We start from the raw sequence: 21,061 nt of genomic DNA, 5'->3' as shown, positions 1-21,061 counted from the left end.
AAACATTTGTTGAGAAGTAAGATGATATGCAGAAAGTAAGCAATGTCCTGTTGGTGCCCCATGTGTTTATACCATGCCACTCCCTTTTTGGTTTCAGGCCTCTGCTTATGTATCATTGTTACAACTTTGCGGTCTGCGTCTGTATGTAAATACTGCATTTTCTGTCAGTTAAATTGTAGCATCGCAGAGGAAGCGAGGTCATTAGAAAAATATTACTGTCTCAGATCTGATAATGATGGTGAAGGAATTGGCTAAAACATTATTCAAGGAATCATTCTAAGATTAAACTAGGCTGATTTTGGAAACTAGAATAAAGTATAAACCATGGCAGTTTCAGATGTACTTGGACTCCATTCCTCTCATTTTACTGGTGTGTAAGCACACCCAGTGCACTTGGATCTCTTCTGTGGCCAAAATCAAAATTTTAATATTCTTTTCAATCATAACAATATAAAATTTAATTTGAAATGAGTCTTACTCAAGTAACTCTCTCTTATTTCTCATAACCAGTCAAATATTTTCATAAGATCTTAAAACTATCTCTCTTTCTCATTCCATTCTCCCAAAAATATCAATCAGTTATGAGGAAATTGGCACACTGTAGGCATCAAGTCAGTAAAACTGCTGTTATACTAATACTTGCACTGAAACTGGGGGAGATGAGAGGCAGAACACAAACACAGTGTATATTCTTTAAGCATAATAAATGGAGCACACAAAGCAGAACAAACATATGCAGTTCAGTTTTAATTGATGAAGATGTCAAGACAAAAAAACCATCACATATTTATTCTACAAAGTAAACAGCTTATTTGTGTTCACACATCATAAAGAGGCATTAAAGAAAATTACAAAGTTGATAACACATTGCACTGCGTTCCATTTGCCCATGGATTATTTTGTAGAGCAATATTAGACATCTTAGACTGTATAAGATTATACAGGCTTAAATGCCATATACAAAACTTGAAATATAATTAGCTCCACCCAGACTAGTCCACAATTCTTGCTTTGCCTGGCTCTCTTGGGACCAAACAGATCAACAACTGCAACATTTATACACATAAAATATATAGTGAAGCATGACTGAAATACCTCTCTGTTGGATAAAGTAAAAAAATAGAAGTTAACATTGCACAGATATTATTTGACTATGAAACCTGATGATCTACTTCTGAATGTTTTATTGAGTACATTTGCATGCTGTGATTGTCCAGGTGTGCCTGCTTTTTTATAAAGCATATTTTTCGGGGGCTGATGTGAAGGGTGATGATAAAACTGTAGGCTATAGCAACAGACACATTATGTTTGCTAAGCATGATGTATATTTTTCATTACTTCTGACAGCTGGATTTTTTCTTTGTTTAAGGAACACTCCACAGTTTCTTATATAGACTATTTGCTTTCCTAATCAATTAATGTACACTCATGGGAGTCAGCTCAACTCACTTCCCACAAACTCCTCTGCACACTAATGTGGTGTTTGCGGGCGGGAAGGAGCGCTGGTCCCCAGAACGAATCCGCCCGGCAGATTTGTGTTGAGGTCCGGTGAGCCAGGCAGTCTGTGGATGGTTTTTAGGCGGTTTTCCATCTGCCTCAGCAAATGTGGGCTGGTTCCCCTTATTCCGCCTCAGCTACACTATGTAGGTGATTGCTGCGCAAACAAGTTCTCCGTGCACGCATACACCACCATTACTCTCCCATGCAAACATAGGGGTTACACTCGAATGGTGTGAGACATTACGTGGGGGGTCCATCGGGGGCCGAACCGCACAATAACCCTTGGTTCGGTGTGGGGCGACGGAGGGGTGAAGTGGACTGCGGTAGTCGTCGTGGGGTTGCGGACCACTGCGGCTGTGGCGGGGACAAAGCCTCTCCATCGTTTCTAGGTTCCCGTTAACATAACATAACAATGTGGCGTTCCTGTGTAGGGGGACTATTAATAAAACTGCAGGGATGTATTACTGACTGGAAATGGAGGAGGAGAGGTCCTATGAACATGTGCCTGGAAATGCATCATTGGCATGGTAGATGGCACTGATGGATGACAGTTCTTCTGACCATATGCCATGTGTTCCTCATTAGCTGTGTGAGTGATGCAGTATACCGTAAGCAGCAGAATGGTCCAGTATTCATGTTGGAAACAAGCCGAGATGGTGTCTGTGTACAGCCAAGCAGATGGAAAGGGTCGAGAGCCTGCTCACCTATACCGAAACAAGTATCCTTACAGACACCAACCACATCAAACAATGTTTCAAGCCCTGTTTGAATGTCTGTGTGATCATGGATCCTTCCAGACAGATGAACATGCATGGAGGTGGCAGACTGTGCGTACACCAGATTTCGAGGACCGGGTTCTACAGGATATTGAGAAAAACCCTAGTACAAGCTCCAGGCAAGTGACCTGCCATAATTGGTAAGCCAAAGTATGATTATGTGTATCCTGCTTGACAGCTGCTACTATCCCTGCCACCTGCAATCCCACAGAGGCCACTTTGAACATCTGTTGTGATGTGGATGCAATGCAGTTCTGTACTGTGTTCCGTGATGATTTGTTGTCATTGCACACACACACACACACACACACACACACACACACACACACACACACACACACACACACACACACACACACCATCCGTTTCAGACATATGTTCACAGGGCCTTTATTCTTCCATTTCCAGTAATCCAGTCCTGCAGCTTGTTGGTTTTATTAATGTTCACTCTGTATATCTAGTGCTGACATTATCAAATTGGGTTTGGACTCAATAGCTACATCTAAAGTCAATTGCATCCAAATTTACTGTCTTCACAGAGGATTGTTTCATTATATAATTATCTACTGCAACACTGATTGTGTTCTTACGTTTTGCTAATTGCAGATGTCCTCATGCTCCCAACCCTACTTTACATGTATTGAAGTTATGTCTGTTTGTAACAGGATTTTGCTGTAGGCAAGCAAGTGTACTACACAAATGCACTGTAATTGTACAGTTCCCCAATTACTTGTTGTTTACTGAACTGAAGGTAATAGTCTATATGAGTAGTTTTTCATTATGAAAAAACTTCAAAGATTTTAGAAATCCCGCGTCTTTCAAGCCCTTTTTCAATAATATTCACCTGTTGAAGTTATTAATGCGTACATCCAAAATTCTATAATTTCACTTCATTTATTAATTTTCCCTTTGCATTATAAGTTGGAAGACATGAGGTCTCTAGTCATGAAGCATCTGCTGCACTAACAGCTCAAATTTTGGTAGCTAGTTCATGTAGCTCTATAAAGAAGATGCAGTTGATTCAGTTCATTGCATATGATACCTGTCATTCACTGCTTATCAACAGAAGATATAATACTGTTTATACTGTACAGAAAATATAATTGGTATTCATGAGATGTGAATCGATTAAAATAACACAAGAACTATTGTATTGTCCATTTTCGCACTCCTTTTACATAGCTTTGTAGAAAAGAAAGCACTTATCACCTTAATGTGGCATAATCTATAATGTCATCAGTATAAATTTACCCAATGCAAATGCAGTACATTATTCAAAATGCAGAGCCATCAAATATCTCTTCTTATTTCCTCTGTTTAGTGCTTTTCAGATAAAGCTGACAATGGTTTACTATTGTTCATTTTTGCTTTCCCTCACTGTTTACCTAGTGTTGGAAATGTCGACACTGAAGTACGCTTCATACATAGGCCACTTCAGCCAACAGTTTTCAAATGGTCACATTTACAGTTTCAAATCATCAGTCATAATAAGTTTAGTAGAACAATATTACAAAGTAATATATAATACACTGTGACTGGCTGTTCACTTACAAATTATTAAAATCTTCTCTCTGAAAGTTTATGAAGGAGTTCTGCCAATTCAGAGACTTCTAAAATGCAAACACATTACATTTGTCTCACTAATAGGAAATAGCAGGTAATACGGAAGCTTCCATCTTGTCAGAAAATGGAACACACTTCATTAAAATGTGACATACTGAAATGTGCACATCACAAGCACAAGAAGCTGGTATGTGTTCCCATAGGAAGGAAGCCATGGGTGCACAATGGATGCTTTGTAGTGTTGCAAGGTGACTGAGAAACATTTCTTTCCATTCAGGTGGCTCGAGTGACGTGTGCCACAGATGTGTGGTGAATTTCACTGACTGTAGAACATCATGTCTGCCTTCCAAGCACTCTTGCTCCAATCAGCTCATGGTCTTGTAACTCCACAGTGAGATCAGGAGATACAAGAGAACAGTACATTCATTGCAAACATGCTTAAATGTTCATCAGTCAATTTCATTCATATGTCCTGGTACCAAGCAGAATGATCCCTCCTTCCCAGAGCTGTTTTAAAATCACCTGGGGACCATAGCATTGGGACTGAAGGGTTCTTATTCATCAATACATTCTCATATTTTTTTCAAATGTATCATTTTGCCTCCATATAATATTTAAGGTTGCATCTAACAAAATTTTATTTCACTAGTGTAAGTACTATCAGGTGCATGCACCCTGATTTTTGAAACATTATCACAGCAACAAAATTAGCATCACTTGAGAAACTAAAATACCTGTCACAGTTGACTTTTATTAGCTCCACTCACATAGAAAAAAAAAGGAATCATGATTTACAAATAGTAAGTCTCTTCATCACCAAACTGAAATAAAATTTTTGGACCACTACCTACTTCTTATATGTATACATCAAAACTAAGCACATGATCAGCATGCCATTATTTATATTTTCACAAAATGAGAAGCGCTGCTTCAGACTTCTACCATCGTTCAAATCACCACAAACAGAAATGGAAGTTGCCCACCACTTCAGATGCTGACTTGCTAAAATTATTATCAATTACACTGAAGTGCCAAAGAAACTGGTACAGGCATGTGTATTCAAATACAGAGATATGTAAACAGGCAGAATACAGCACTGCAGACAGCAGCACCTATATAAGACACCAAGTGTCTGGCACAGTTCTTAGATTGGTTACTGCTGCTACAATGGCAGGTTATCAAGATTTGAGTGAGTTTGAACATTGTGTTACAGTCGGCGCACAGCATCTCAGAGGTAGCGATGAAGTGGAGATTTTCTTGTATGACCATTTTATGAGTGTGCCATGAATATCAGGAATCTGGTAAAACATCAAACCTCCAATATTGCTGTGGCTGGAAAAAGATCTTGCAAGAACAGGGCCAATGACGACTGAAGAGAACCATTCAACATGACAGAAGTGTAACCCTTCTGCAAATTGCTGTAGATTTCAGTGCTGAGCTATCAACAGGTGTCAGCGTGCGAACCAGTCAATGAAACATCATTGATATGGGCTTTCAGAGCCGAAGGCGAACTAGTATACCCTTGATCACTGCACAACGCAAAAATTTACGCCTCGCCTGGGTCCGCCAACACAGACATTGGACTGTTGATGACTGGAAACATGTTGCCTGGTCAGATGTATCTCACTTGAAATTGTATTGAACGGATGGACGTGTATGGGTATGCAGACAACCTCATGAATCCATAGATCCTGCATGTCAGCAAGGGACTGTTCCACATTTGGAGGCTCTGTAATGGTGTGGGTCATGTGCAGTTGGAGTGATATGGGACCCTTGATACATCTAGATATGACTCTGACAAGTGACATGTAGATACACATCTTGTCTGATCAGCTGCAATCGCTCATGACCAATGCGCATTCCTACAAACTTGGGCAATTCCATCAGGACAATGCGACACTCCACACACCCAGAATAGCTCCATATTGGCTCCGGGAACACTCTTCTGAGTTTAAACACTTCTGCTGGCCACCAAACTCCCCAGACATGAACATTGTTGAGCATATCTGGGACACCTTGTTACATGCTGCTGAGAAGAGATCTCCACCCGCTCGTGCTCTTGCGGATTTATGGACAGCCCTGCAGGATTCATGGTGTCAATTCCCTCCAGGACTACTTCAGACATTAGTCAAGTCCATGCCACATTGTGTTGTGGCACTTCTGTGTGCTCGTGGGCGGCCCTACACAATATTAAGCAGGTGTATCAGTTTTTTTGGTTTTTCAGAGTATTACTCTCATTAAAATGTAAAATATGTTGAATTATACAGCAGCGATTTTTAAAACTCTGGATAGAATACTGTGAGAGTCTTCATAACTCTGTAACACACATTAAAATGTTATGACACACCAGTTAGGAGAGAATGATCTATGTTGTGCTCAATGGTGTAAGTTGGAAACTTAACAATGCAACATCCAGCAGCACACTTGCGTACCTGAATGGGTTAAATGTTAAAGCATGCTGGAAAACCATACAGAAATGCTTTGAATTGTGGTAGATAAAGATGCTGTAAGGGCACACAGTGGCCAAACTCAAAATTAATTACAGTAACATAAAATTTGACCACAAAAACAGTGCTAAGTGAGCTACATTATAAATAATCTTGATTCAAATAAATAGCAGTTAGAGTGTTGGAAGATCCTGATTGTCAGACAATTTTTCTAAATAGTCTACAGTGTTTGATTTGAGTGCATATTAACATAGAATTTTACATGAGCTTTTTTTTCACTACAGGTATGTAAAGCAAATGATTTCTTACCATAATACTGTGGTGCAAGTTCATAACAACGCACAGCAGACCACAGTGAAACAGAACATGTACAAAAATTCTAGAGCCAATTTGTAATATGAGAGATGTAGTTTAATGAAACATATTTATGTTGAATGTATTCTTCAAACATAAAAAATACATGAACCTTTATGTTCCTGACATATTATTTCCAGATCTTCCAAAACAGTGCACAGTCATGCTCACTTAGTCCTAAACAATGTAATTATTTTCAATTCAAAACTGTTAGCTGTTAATTTTGTCCCAAAAAATAGAAGACTGCTGAATGGGGTTCCCGCCAGCATGCGGCTTGTAGCGTATGCTATCCTAATAATTCGCCTCTGCTCCTTTCCCTACCATTGTTAGCGGGTTGAATTGGAATAATTGTGTCAGAGGTGGTTTGGACTGACTCTTCTGGTACATAAATACATTGTATGGCTTATGAAGCAGTCTTAGGGTCAGAGTACATAAATGTCATGACAGTCACATCTCAACTGCACTAATGTCCTCAAAATCAGATGTAATTGTGCAAACCTCATAGTAAATTAAATGAGCAGTCAGATCTTAATTCAATCAGAAATAAACATGGATCAGCTGTTGCAGTGTTTAGACCCACAGGAGTGTAAACAACACAGCTGCAATGCTAATTCAAAACAATATGCAGACTGATTTAAAAACCGGATTGGAACAACACTATATCTTCCTCTCCAAAACTTTCTAAAATGAGTCTTGATAGCCATGGTGGCAAACATCCCTGACCTGAAAAAGGAGTGCAATTTGGTCCACATTAAGGATCACTAAGTCATGCTCAAAGCAATTTCAAGAGGACTAATTGCTTATAGACAGTTTATGATGAGTTCCATTCATGAGTGAGAAATAGTATGACACACCAGTAGGTATGGAACTCTCAATTGTCCAATATCAAACTGTGCAACTTCTTGATGTTTGTACATGTGGTTGCTCATTTGGGATGGTCTTCATATGAATCTACATCTACATCTACATCCATACTCCGCAAGCCACCTGACGGTGTGTGGCGTAGGGTACCTTGAGTACCTCTATCGGTTCTCTCTTCTATTCCAGTCTTGTATTGTTCGTGGAAAGAAGGCATGTCGGTATGGCTCTGTGTGGGCTCTAATCTCTCTGCTTTTATCCTCATGGTCTATTCGTGAGATATACGTAGGAGGGAGCAATATACTGCTTGACTCCTCGGTGAAGGTATGTTCTCGAAACTTTAACAAAAGCCCATACCGAGCCACTGAGCATCTCTTCTGCAGAGTCTCCCACTGGAGTTATCTATCATCTCCATAACGCTTTTGCGATTACTAAATGGTCCTGCAATGAAGAGCGCTGCTCTCCATTGGATCTTCTCTATCTCTTCTATCAACCCTATCTGGTACAGATCCCACACTGCTGAGCAGTATTCAAGCAGTGGGCAAACAAGCGTACTGTAACCTGCTTCCTTTGTTTTCGGATTGCATTTCCTTAGGATTTTTCCGATGAATCTCAGTCTGGCATCTGCTTTACCGACGATCAACTTTATATGATCATTCCATTTTAAATCACTCCTAATGCGTACTTCCAGATAATTTATGGAATTAACTGCTTCCAGTTGCTGACCTGCTATATTGTAGCTAAATGATAAGGGATCTTCCTTTCTATGTATTCACAGCACAGTACACTTGTCTACATTGAGATTCAATTGCCATTCCCTGCACCATGCGTCAAATCGCTGCAGATCATTCTTCATTTCAGTACAATTTTCCATTGATACAACCTCTTGATATACCACAGCATCATCCGCAAAAAGCCTCAGTGAACTTCCATTGTCATCCAAAAGGTCATTTATGTATATTGTGAATAGCAACGGTCCTACGACACCCCTGTGCAGCACACCTGAAATCACTCTTACTTCGGAAGACTTCTCTCCATTGAGAATGACATGCTGTGTTCTGTTATCTAGAAACTCTTCGATCCAATCACACAATTGGTCTGATAGCCCATATGCTCTTACTTTGCTCATTAAACGACTGTGGGGAACTGTATCGAACGCCTTGCGGAAGTCAAGAAACACGGCATCTACCTGGGAACCCGTGTCTATGGCCCTCTGAGTCTCGTGGACAGATAGTGTGAGCTGGGTTTCACACAATCGTCTTTTTCGAAACCCATGGTGATTTCTACAGGGTCAATTTCTAGTCTCCAGAAAAGTCATTACACTCGAACATAATACGCGTCCCAAAATTCTACAACTGATCGACGTTAGAGATATAGGTCTATAGTTCTGCACACCTGTTTGACGTCCCTTCTTGAAAGTGGGGATGACCTGTGCCCTTTTCCAACCCTTTGGAACACTACGCTCTTCTAGAGACCTATGGTACAGCACTGCAAGAAGGGGGACAAGTTCCTTTGCGTACTCTGTGTAAAATCGAACTGGTATCCCATCAGGTCCAGTGGCCTTTCCTGTTTTGAGTTGTTTTAATTGTTTCTCTAGCCATCTTGTCATCTATTTCGATATCTACCATTTTGTCATCTGCGCGACAATCTAGGGAAGGAACTACAGTGCAGTCTTCCTCTGTGAAACAGCTTTGGAAAAAGACATCTTTAAGAGAAATGTGGTCACATTTGAATTCAGGTGCATATTTTGTAACTGTTCAAAACAAATGGGTGGACACTTCAAGAGCTTTCTCTGACTCTGAAATAATTTTTATTGGTTATCAACTGCCCAAAACAATTCAAATTATGATGACAAGGTACTCTGATTTACCCATTTGAATGAGACATGCACAACAGGATTACCACCAAAGGTTGTACAAATCAATCTATTCTAAAGATTAAGATGACACTTCACTTACACAATTGTAAAATATGTGCCAACATAATAAAAACTGAAATCAGCCTCACAGGAACCACGAAATTTACAATGAACACACACACTTCTCACAGCCAGTGGCTTTAATAGGTTTACAACTGGTGATACATTATAAATTTATGTTTAAATAAATGAACAATTATTTTTCATATTTAAATTTATTGTAGCTCTGTCTCTCTTTTCATGCTGGTTTGCATCCCTCAACAAAAAGTCAATACTGCAACACCAACAACAGTGACTGCAGGCAATAACAGAGTACAGACAACAATAATAATTTAAACTGTGAAACTAAAGTGTTAGTGTGTGAATATGAATAGTACTTCTTTATGCCTGTGAAACACTATACATGCTACTCCTCAATGCTGTAAAATGTAAACAGGTTTGTGTGCATGGATATGAGTTGCACATATATAGCCAGTAATGTAATTTTCTGCGCAATATAATTGCCTTCCACACAAATAAATTGCTGAATAAGTGTTTAGGAGTTACATGCAAATGGTTTTTGTTCAGTGGTCATCATCACATCTTTTCAGGCAAACAAAATGCAAACAGTCACTAAAATTTGTTTATGTTCCTTTCTTCTTCGCATACCCCTAGGGAACTTAACATTTTTAAATTTTTATCCCCTAACAATACATAAGCTTAATCAGTTATGTGTTAAGAACAAATTAATCCACAGCAATATATTAATCACTTTTAAATTACGAAAAGAAAAATTAGTCAATTCATAACATAATTAAATCAATATGTACAAGGGCTGTTCAAAAAGTAAGGTGACTTTTCAAAAGCACACCAAGTTCGATGAAATGTCAAAGTTTTGCTAACTGTTTTTTTTTTTCCTATTACCGTGGTGAACTGCATCATGAATTTTTGCCTCAAGGTCGTTTTGGTCAAATTATGCACCATTTTCGAGAAGCAATATGCAAAAAATGTCCAGAATTGTGGAAAAACAATTCATGGCTTTTGCATCACAACAATGTACCTGCTCATTCATCGTTGCTTGTGAGAGATTTTTTGGCCAAAAACAACACGGCAGTCATGCCACAGCCATCATATTCACCGGATTTGGCCCCTTGCATCTTTTTCCTGTTCCCAAAACTGAAGAGACCTATGAAAGGATGAAGATTTTCAACAATTGAGGAAATAAAAACTGCATCACTGGAAGTACTCAAGCCTGTACGAAAACATGCTTACAAGAATTGCTTCGAGGATTGGAAGAAGAGTTGGCACAAGTGTATTGTATCTGGGGAGGGGGGCAGGGGGATTACTTTGAAGGGGACAACATGAATATTGATGAATAAATAAATATTTTTTCATGAAAACGTAAAGTCACCTTGCTTTTTGAATGCACCTCATATAATGCTTATATGAACTTTGATGTACCCCATAGGAAGGGCTTTTCCCAGGGGATATATGTACCCCAACTGTATACCACTGCTCTAGTTCAACTAATGAAAGCACTACAGCATGATTTCAGTCAGAAGAATGAATACATGGTTCCATCAACTAAAACACTAAAGAATGGTTTCAGTTGAAACAACTAACACATGGTCCAACTGACAGGAGAATTAGAATGGTAACACTTGAAATGGAAAAATGAGTAATTCAGACAGTATGCAAAACTGCAGCAAAATGTGTTAACTGTTTCCATTCAGTTGCTTGCACACACTGGTTTCAACCAAAAGAAATGTATGAATAACAGTCCAACTGCTACATAAAACTACAACCAGCTGAACTGATTGTTTTCATTCAGTTGCTTCCACAGACTGGTTTCACTCAAAAGAATGACACATCTGACACATAAAACTACAGATGAATAAGTCAGCTGTTTTCAATAACTGACTGTTGATTGTTTTCATTCTGTTGTTCTCATCACTACTGCGATACAGCATTAGGAGGCTTCTTCGGTGTTGGACAGAAGGATTAACACTGCTCTAAAACTCTGATATACACGGTCTTTAAAAAAGTGCAAATTAAGTGACTTAGCTCTTTTAGCTTTACTTGATCTGCTTTCCTAATCAGATGATTAACTCTTTTATGCACAAGGATATGAGATAAATTTCAACCCTTACTGCACAAGTCTTGTAGATGCTGAAAATTTTTATAAATAACTAGTGAAATGTTATACAGTTACATTAGACTAAGAACATTAATAGACATTATGCCACTCTTCAAGTCATGTGAAAGTAATGTATGCAATATTTGTTCTTGCAGGAATGCAGAACCTGCCACATCTAACACTTTCAGTAGTGTGGTAGTCTTGGAAGCAGTTTTTTCCTAAACAGAGAGGTACCTGGCACACACAACACATCCATTCAGTTTGTATCTGCTTTTCCTTTGTGCTCGAATTTTCACATCTTCATCATGAAGTAACTTGAGGCTGGTGTGCTGGACTTTATTGTCATACTTTTGGGCATACAAGTTTTCTTTTTGCTAATCTACACAGGACTGCTCATACACCTGCTGTTCCTCCTTGTTGCAACCACTGCACTGTTCACAAGACTTCTAGACACTTCCCTAACAAAGTCCACTATGTGTGGAATATGAGAGGACACACAGTTTTGAAAGTCATTAGTTTATTAAAATGTACGGTGGCAGAATTTTATGAATAGGTAATTTGTTGACTCTTTAAGGGATGTGGTAAATGCTTACATCTGAATGGTGATTATGTAGACAAGTTATCCAAATGTTTACTGTTAAAAATTTTTAAATGGATTTGGTTTAACTATTCCGGTATTTAATTTATAGCTATAGCTTCTGAGAAGCTCTTATATTTCAAATTACAAGCATTGTAGCCAAATTTCATGTGGTCACTATAACAGTCATTAGTAAAACGCATCCTATTTCATTGAATATGTCCTGGTAAGTCTTTCGGGGCAGGTGGTACGACATATGTACTACCATTCCTCCTTGCTTAAATGGATGATAGTACAAAAGTTGTACCACTTAACTGGGAAGTTCTGACTCATCCAGCATGAAGTTACATTTGTCGAACCACCCATTATACGTAATGTGGTAGTTCCCACTATGACCCAGAAGGGTCAGAAGTAGCAATGTTTCAAATAGTCTGTTAGTGGCAACTGTTATTCTCTGTGGTGAGCACAGTGAAATCTGGCAACCTTGCTGGTCAAGGGAAGGTTTGGCAAGCACAAAGGCAAGCAATAGAAACTCTCGTCACATGCAGATGGGCATTATCTTGCTGAAATATAAGACTGGGATGGCTTGCCATGAAGGGCAACAAAACGGGGTGTACAATATTGTCAACGACCTGCTGTTCTATAAGGGTGCTGTGAATGACAACCAAATGGGCTCTGCTACATGATGAAATGGCACCCCTGACCACTACTCCTTGGTGTCGGGCCGAATGACACACAACAGTCCTGTTGCTATCCTACTCCTGTCTGGTGTGTTTCCAGACATGTCTTTGGCCTGGAATCCAGCTGAATGGAGTAGAATTGTCTTTAGTGATGAACCCCACTTCGAATTGAACCCTGATGACCAACGAAGAAGTGTCTGGAGATGTCCCAAGCAGTGGTGGGATACCAACCTGACTGTTGCCTGCCATAAGGCTCAACAACCAGGAGTATTGGTCCAGAGTGACATTTTCATTTCCTGCTAGGACCCCTTTGATTGTCATCCTCAGCACCCTTACAGCACAGTGGTACATCAACGATATTCTACACCCTGTTTCATTTCCCTTCATGGCAAACCATCCTGGGCTTACATTTCAGGAAGATAGTGCCTGTCTGCATGTGGCGAGAGTTTCTACTGCTTCTCTTTGTTCTTGCCAAACCCCACCTTGGCCAGCAAGGTCACCAGATCCGCCCCAATTGAGAATGTTTGGAACATTATGGGCAGGGTCATGCAACCAGCCTGGGATTCTGATGATCTATCTCGCCAGTTATACAGAATTTGGCACAGTAAATATCAGGAGGACATCTAACAACTCTGTCCACCAATTCCAAAGTGATATAATTGCTTGTATATGGGCCAGATGTGGACCAGTGCATTATTGACTTGTTCCACTTGTGAAGCTCTTTCTCTTGAACATATCGTCCAATTTTTCTGAAACTGTAATCATTTGTTTATCTGTTAAAGTACATCACATCTATAAATTTCTGTCCCATTTGGTTAATTCCTTTGTGGCGTCTTTTTTTCTTCGTTTGCTCACAAATATGGTTGCTGGTAAACAGAGCCTGAATGTTATGTAATATCAAATTAAGAAATATGTACATAAATATGCAACCAGAAGTGCTGTAATACATAAATAATGATGTAATGAAGCAATCATATGTAAAATCCATAATTTTATTTTTTGTCACAAAATATAAGTTCACAGGAAAGCTACTCAAATATCTATGTTACAACTTAATCAGTCCACTTCTGCTACAAAGTAATGAAGCACAAGTATCTCCAATTCAAGTCACACTGGAATGGGATGCACAGTTATTATAATATACCTTTCCAAATATTCTGTTGCTATACACAGTCTTCTGCCTGACAATATGTTTTGCAAGAAGTAAGCGGTGAATATTTTTAGAAAGGGATTGTGCTAGGAATAATATTCTCAGTGGATTCTACAATTTCATCATTAAATAAGCGAAACAAAATAACAAGACTTGAATATCCTGAGTTCTTATTCAGCACTGACTGCAGTTTACTGGAAACTACACCACCCACTTCACCTAGTACAACACTGACCTTCCAAACTGCATTTTCCATTATTCCCACAGTCTCTTGGGGAGGCGTACTTGAAGTCTCCAGTTTCTTGATGCTGTGAGGAAGGCAGCTGAAGTGAATTGCAATGTACGAAACTGAAATGAGCACTTTAGAACTGTTGAATTCTGACAAGCATTTACTCACAGACACTGCAAGATCAGAAGGAAAGTTCTACATCACTGACTTCACAGCTTCAGAGTACTTACTGTAGAAAATCACAGCTTCAGTCCATGTCACCCACCTTGCTATCAATGTCTCCAGAGGCAGAGGTATACCATGTAGCTGCTGATTGTAGTGTTGCACACGATAAAGACATTCTGAGGAAACCTTTGTTGCTGTTATCATGGCATTTACTTCTGGGAATTGGTGTCTCTCTCTCTACCACTCATTGCAACGCATGAGCCACACATGTAACATGCACTAAATTTGCATAAAATAAGTTAAGCAACATGTCTGGAGCTGCATCTGCATACATCAGTAGTACCCTCTCTACTTTTACACCCTCTGGCCAAAATGACTTAAGTCCATCATTAATGAATCTATCAGTAGTTAAACTATTTGTTGCCTCCAATGGTTCACAATAAATTAAATATGATTTAGATGCAGCCTCAGAGTCCAACGTACACATAATTAGATTAGCAATGACATGGCCTACAGCATCCGTGATCTCATCAGCAGACATCCATATAAGTGATTTGCCAATGTCAGCCCTGATTTTTTTTTTTATTTTTAATATGTCCATATGGCAAGAATCTGCGTAATACTTCCTTAGAGTGGACTTGTTGGGAATGTTGAGACTTCAGTATTTCTGTAAGAAATGCTTAAATTCAGGTATTTGAAGTTTGTTGCAGGGCATGTTTCCCACAAGCAATACGAAACATGTATTTTTTGTTGTTGTTGTAAAATTCACTGTTAAATGATGTAGGCTGTCCCTGCAACTGTGTAAGAAGAGCCTGTTTCTTTTCTTTGAAGAGATCTGTTGTTTATTCCTAATGTGCAGACTGATTCAAAAATCTTGGTCAGTTTGAGATTTCATGATACATCCCGTATGTTTATCACAAGTTTGGCAGAGGACTATTTCACCATCGGTGGTTAAAGCACTGTCAATAGAAATCAACTTTTTCAGCTCTGATTACAACAAAGATGCAATTGGTGCCATGGTTAACTAAAAAGCAACTAACTGTTACACATCGGAAAGTGTTTGGGAACAAGAAAGGAGAGCATTTAACCAACTCATTGTTGTCCACATCAAACTTGTGAAATTTAGCTTTGAGTATAACTGAATGGATGACAGTATTAGAAACACAATAATAAAACTTAAAATTGTTGTTCCTTTCTTGCTATGTACTGAAAATGCAGAATTATTCTGCAGAAGTATTAAAATATGTAAAATTATGTAGTATAATGTGAAATTTGTGTTTTATCCCAAAACATTTAATTTATAACTTAGCAATAATGGCTCTTTTGGTGTAATTTGGCGAGATTTTAGTTTTTCTTGTAAGTACATATAAAGGAACAGAATATATAGTTACATGAAATCTGAACTCTACTGGTAAATATCACTATTTCACATCATATAATCACATTATATCCCTATTAGACAATAATTTACTATAAAACTAAATTAACCCTTTCGCTATTGTCCATATTGTGTGTTTTGCCACTGTTGAACAGTGTATGTAAATATAACAATGCTTTCTGGAAACGGACTGAGAATATCTCCTGGTAAATTGTTCTACTTTTTCACGCCACTGTTGTTCCATGATTTCACACTTATTTTGTACTTACAGTTTTTTCTTCCCTTACATATTCCATTAGTAGACAATTTATCTCCATTGTTGTTCCATGATTTCACATCTATTTTGTAGTTACAGTTTTTCCTTCCCTTACATACTCTCATTACTGACCAGTCGTATGTCCTCCCAGGCATCCTCATCCAAGTGTCCTTGGCAAATTCCCACAAGTGTTGCTCTTATCCTTCTCTGTGCAAGACTTTCCTATTTAAATTTCTTAATTTCTGTAACACTAGTTGTTCTCCTGTAATCTCTCATTATATACCTGTCTGCCCTCCATTACACACTTTATCTGCTTTGGCAGATAAATAGATTTACAACATAAAGTTATGGAATTCTTACCATCATCTCTTATTTCTCTTATGAATATTTTGATGAATTTTAGCTCTTTGTACTTGAAAGGCTGCATGTTCATTGAAGCTGGTTAGAATTACAATCTGTGCAACTGAGCACATTGGGAGAAATAGAGGTCAAATCCATGTCTGAGCATTCAGATTTATGTTTTCCTACACTGCTTCAAGTTAATTCTGGTATGGTTACTATGTAAAGGACACAGTTGATTTCCTTCCCCAATACAACTTGTGTTCCATCTCAAATGACCTTCTTGTGAATGGGACATTTAAACACTAATCTTATTTCCATCTTTCAAACTTATTCAAAACTACATTCCAGTCCAAATGCAGAGGGCATTTCTGATTCCACCAAATGATAAGACATGTCCATAGTAGTCCTGAAGACCTTGGAATCTATGTAACAGTAGCCTGACACATCATATCTGTAAAGTGACCCATTTATTCGTGCTTGATGTATCGACAGTGAATCCAGCTGACTTCGCTGCATACCCATTTTGCGGGGTTTCTTTTGCGTACTGCTCCATTGATCTAATGTATCTAAACAGGGAAGTAGTCAATGAGTTGCACTCCAGTGATCCTCCCCATTAAGCAATGTTGCTGAGAACACAAGAGCATATCAAGATATCAGTGGCAGAGACCCAACAGCAGGTCTGAAGTGTGCGCTCTGCTTCAGGTTCAAAAGACACAGATACTCTGACAAAAAGAGGCTCTTGATAGCATAGCTCAAGAACCAGGTTGTAGTGAAGCCCCACAGTACATGATAAGCATTAAAATTCCCTCAGAGGAGGAACAGGCAATGGAACTGTGTCATAACAGAGCCTCATTGTTGAGTGCAAAAAAGGAGCAGGCAAAGTGAGCACACCACCACTTTCTTTGGAACATGCATGGATGCAATGAATGCCTGTACCTTAGTAGACACAAAGTTAGGAATAATATTTATCATTTATAAAGAAAGCCACATCATATTTACTCTCTCATCACTGAAAGTTTGCTTTCAATGGAAAGTGTAACCTTTTAGCAAAGGGGTGTCAAAGTATACAAGTTTCTGGCAGATACAAGAACATATATCTTCTATGTGACAGGGGTCTCATTTCCTACATGCATCCTGATCCCATTAATGTTCTACTGTAATATGGTGACCATTTGATCAGTGAAATTTTTCTCTGTCTCCCTTCTCCCTCTACTTGGAGTATTTGCAACAGATATGGTGGAACAAAGTTACCCTTTGGTGCCCTCAGACACACTTCCAATTTTACAGCCCTAGCAGATAAGTCTTCTTTAGACATAAACAGTGTTCAACTGGCTGATGGTGTTCTTTTGAGTACTGATATTTGAATTGGAGTTTTTTTTCTGGAGCTGTCAGTGGTCTCCTATGTGTAACACTTCTTCCTTCCTTTGGCAATCTGGTTACTGCTGCATTGGCATATTCCATTTTTTATGTTGTGGGCTTTTGAGCAAAATCACTTTCATGCACAGGTATTTATGCTGGCATTATTTGTATCTCTCTGAGTGGATATGTCAACTCTGTTGGGTTTTCGTCATTGATCCAACAGATGTCCCAAAAGTAGGTGACTGTTCTGTTTCATAAACTTTTGTAATTCCAAGCAATATGGTCGCCAAGTAGACCACACAAGAAGATAGTAACGAGTACGCATTCCTGGTTTGTGAGTGGCCCATTCACATCTCTAAAGCCACCTAGCCATTGCACGAGAATACAATGTGACTGAAATATTAACATCTTCATTGACAGATGGAATTTGGTACATATCGCCACACTTTAAGATGAAGGAGGCATGTCCTAACATATTCTTTTAATACAGGTGAATCACAAGTTAGTATGGGACATATTTGAAAAGTAAGTACTGTTTGGTCCAAAAATATATATAAAAAAGGCTTTTAGATGTAGTTTTTGTTTCCTTAAAATCTACTTCACTTTTCCACATAACCGCCATGCATATCAAAGCACTAGCTTCTTCAACTTATTTGCATTGAAGTTCTCCACCTTGGAATTGACAATAGAGGTCCTGAGTTCACCACCTTTAAATGATTCCTTCAACTGCAAGAGGAGATAACAGTTATTGCAGGATCAGTGGATGACAATTTCTGCAGTGAGTGGACATGGACTGTCATGGAGGGAGCGGCTATCCCAGGTGACTGACATATGTACCATTGATTTTGGATGTCCCACCCCAGCTTAGGGAGCATTTTGCAGAACATGTTAGCTGTATTTGCTGACCCACCTTCCATTAGACCAACCAAAACAAGCCCCACTTTTATCTCAAAAATGGTAGCCACCATTTTATGAATCAAGATGATTACTTGATTTATTGTTTAGTTTTTACAAAGCTGAATGGTGCCACTGCATTGACTGTTGTTTTAATTCTGCATTGATCAAGGATTTCCACATCTCAGCATTCATGTGTGTGAAAATAAATCTTCTCCATCTTGCCAATACTGCTCCACAAAATCTTTGCTTGAGATTCTTTGCTGTATATTTTGGTTGATAAGTATTTCTGATATTCACCTTGCACACAATGTGCAATATGAATAAATTCATCAGGCAGAATACAATCATCAATTGTTCCTTTATTTTGCAGCTTTTGATACCAATGTTACACAGTTTCAGTATTACAGATACTAACTGAAGCACTCAGCTCTTTGTCCTGCATACTTTTAGATCTACTTTTGAAGTCTCAACAACATTGCCTAACCTTCACTTCACTCATAACACTGTACGCCCAAAACTTTGCACACCATCTGATAACTTCGAGTAGCTATAGATTCTTTTGCATACAGAAATTTAATTACAAAATGCCCCTTGGGAATGGTGGGAACAACAATTTTTTAAGCCCTTGTTTACTTTCACCAGCTGTCAGACAACTACTAACTCAAACCAATGACTTCTGTGACTTTATAAGTAATCAACAGATGGCACTGCACTTGTGCAACTTTGCTTATATTTAAATGTTGACAGCTCAAAACAAACAACCCTTACTTTTTGAATACACCTCGTGTAAAGGTAGATGTTTACTTCAGCTTCCAATTCAGTATTCTCATCATATTTCACAACTCTAACACTTCCCTTACACATTATTTGTAGAAACTAAGTATGTTGTGTTCCTAGAAAACAAGAGAATAATCATGCAGCTGCTTGCATTTCAGAAGTCATTCTACTTTCTGCTGGGTAGAAATTTCAATTAAAGCACCATTACATAGCCTTTATATGGTTTTCTGGATGTAAAATGTGGATTGTTTCTCAGATCTACCCTCCTCTTCTTTCTCTTCACTATTGTGAGAGAGAGGAGCTCTTTCACTGTTTATATTCTTTAGTGTGCAATGGAGGGTTACCCACTTGAGCCTTTTTTCATGATTGGGTGTTTCAACTCCAATACAGTACACCCACACAGTTGGAAATTAATGGCCAATTAGTGTCCATGTGAAGCTAGATATTATGAAGTGACTACAGCACAGCATTAGATACTTGAACATGCTTACTACAACTGTTATGTAGCAGGTGTCCCAGAGCTCTACCACTAACAACTGTTTTCCTTGCACAGTCATCCACCTCCTTAAGCTGATGGCACACCTTTAGGTTGAGAATTTTTTGTATAAAGGTATGTACCATCTTCATGATCTGGTTGCTTCAGCCAAAATTCTTGTTCCATGCATATGTAAAGCTCCAGTGGCACACTGCATAGTGGCACCTGAAGCACATCATTTATCTGGGGAAGAGGAAAGGTCTGGTGAGTATACAATGGGCTTCAGTAATGTCACTAATCCCATGAATATATTCTCCTCAAGAAGTTAACATATTATGTAACTAAAGATCTTGCTGGTAACTGTTTTTAATGCTATCTATCTAAAAGGTTGCAGCGTGTTACATTAAGAAACTCAGGGAGTGTACATAATGACAAAGGTGCATCCGTTCTTGTAACATATAAGACCTTCCATCATACATCTTACAAGCAGAAATAGTTCTCTTTACTGCCAATACAAATTTTATAATTGGGCATAATGGAATAACTTCAACAATTGAAAATGTAAATCATGTTTTCTTCAAATTTAACAAATGGCCAATCACTTAATTTAGACAAAACATAATATAAGCTATTTGTTATTGTACAAAGTCTAACCACACCTTTAGAAATAATGTGCAAGGGTAAATTGCTAAATGAAACAAAATATTCTAAATTCTTGGGTGTTAATATAGATAATAACCTGAACTGGCAATCACACGTTATAGATCATCTAAAACATCTTAGCTCCGCAATTTTTGCATTAAGGATAAAATCGGATTTTGGAGACAAGAATGGAAAAAAAGATGACTTCCTTTTTCCACTTACATTCACTTGTGGCATCATGTCCTAGGATAACTTGTCATTGTGGAGTAGTATTTGTCGCACAAAAGTGTATAATAATGATAATGTGTTGGTGCCTGCTATAGGAACTATTGCAGACTTCTCTTCAAACAGTTGGGAATACTGACAACAACTCCACAGTGTATTTACTCCCTTATGAAGTTTTCTGAGAACAATCTATCACAGTTTGAAAACAACAGCAACTTCACAAATATATTAATAGATGGAGAAATGAATTTACACTATCCACTAACCAGCCTTTGGGTGTCACAGAAAAAAAATGTGCTTCAAAGTACTATACATTTGGTTGAAAAAAATATGTTTGTCTTCAGGGTTTCAAAGTAAGTGTGTTCCACCAGTTGCAC

The 21,061-nt window shown here is 38.5% G+C and overlaps 1 protein-coding gene across 1 annotated transcript in view; it reads right to left on the bottom strand.

Moving 5' to 3' along the window:
- Positions 1-832: 832 nt before the first annotated feature.
- Positions 833-21,061, bottom strand: part of LOC126298775 (zinc finger protein 875-like) — a 71,317-nt gene continuing 51,088 nt past the window's right edge. The window contains exon 5 of the mRNA XM_049990229.1: positions 833-1,046. Within this exon, the coding sequence (XP_049846186.1) occupies positions 993-1,046 (54 nt within the window). The 3' untranslated portion in view covers positions 833-992. The remainder of the gene's footprint in view (positions 1,047-21,061) is intronic.

The sequence above is a fragment of the Schistocerca gregaria genome, chromosome X (assembly GCF_023897955.1).
Source record: "Schistocerca gregaria isolate iqSchGreg1 chromosome X, iqSchGreg1.2, whole genome shotgun sequence".
Classification (NCBI taxonomy): Eukaryota; Metazoa; Arthropoda; class Insecta; order Orthoptera; family Acrididae; genus Schistocerca; species Schistocerca gregaria.
The sequence above is the reverse complement of the archived record's forward strand: the minus strand, read 5'-3'. Positions and strand labels throughout refer to the sequence as shown.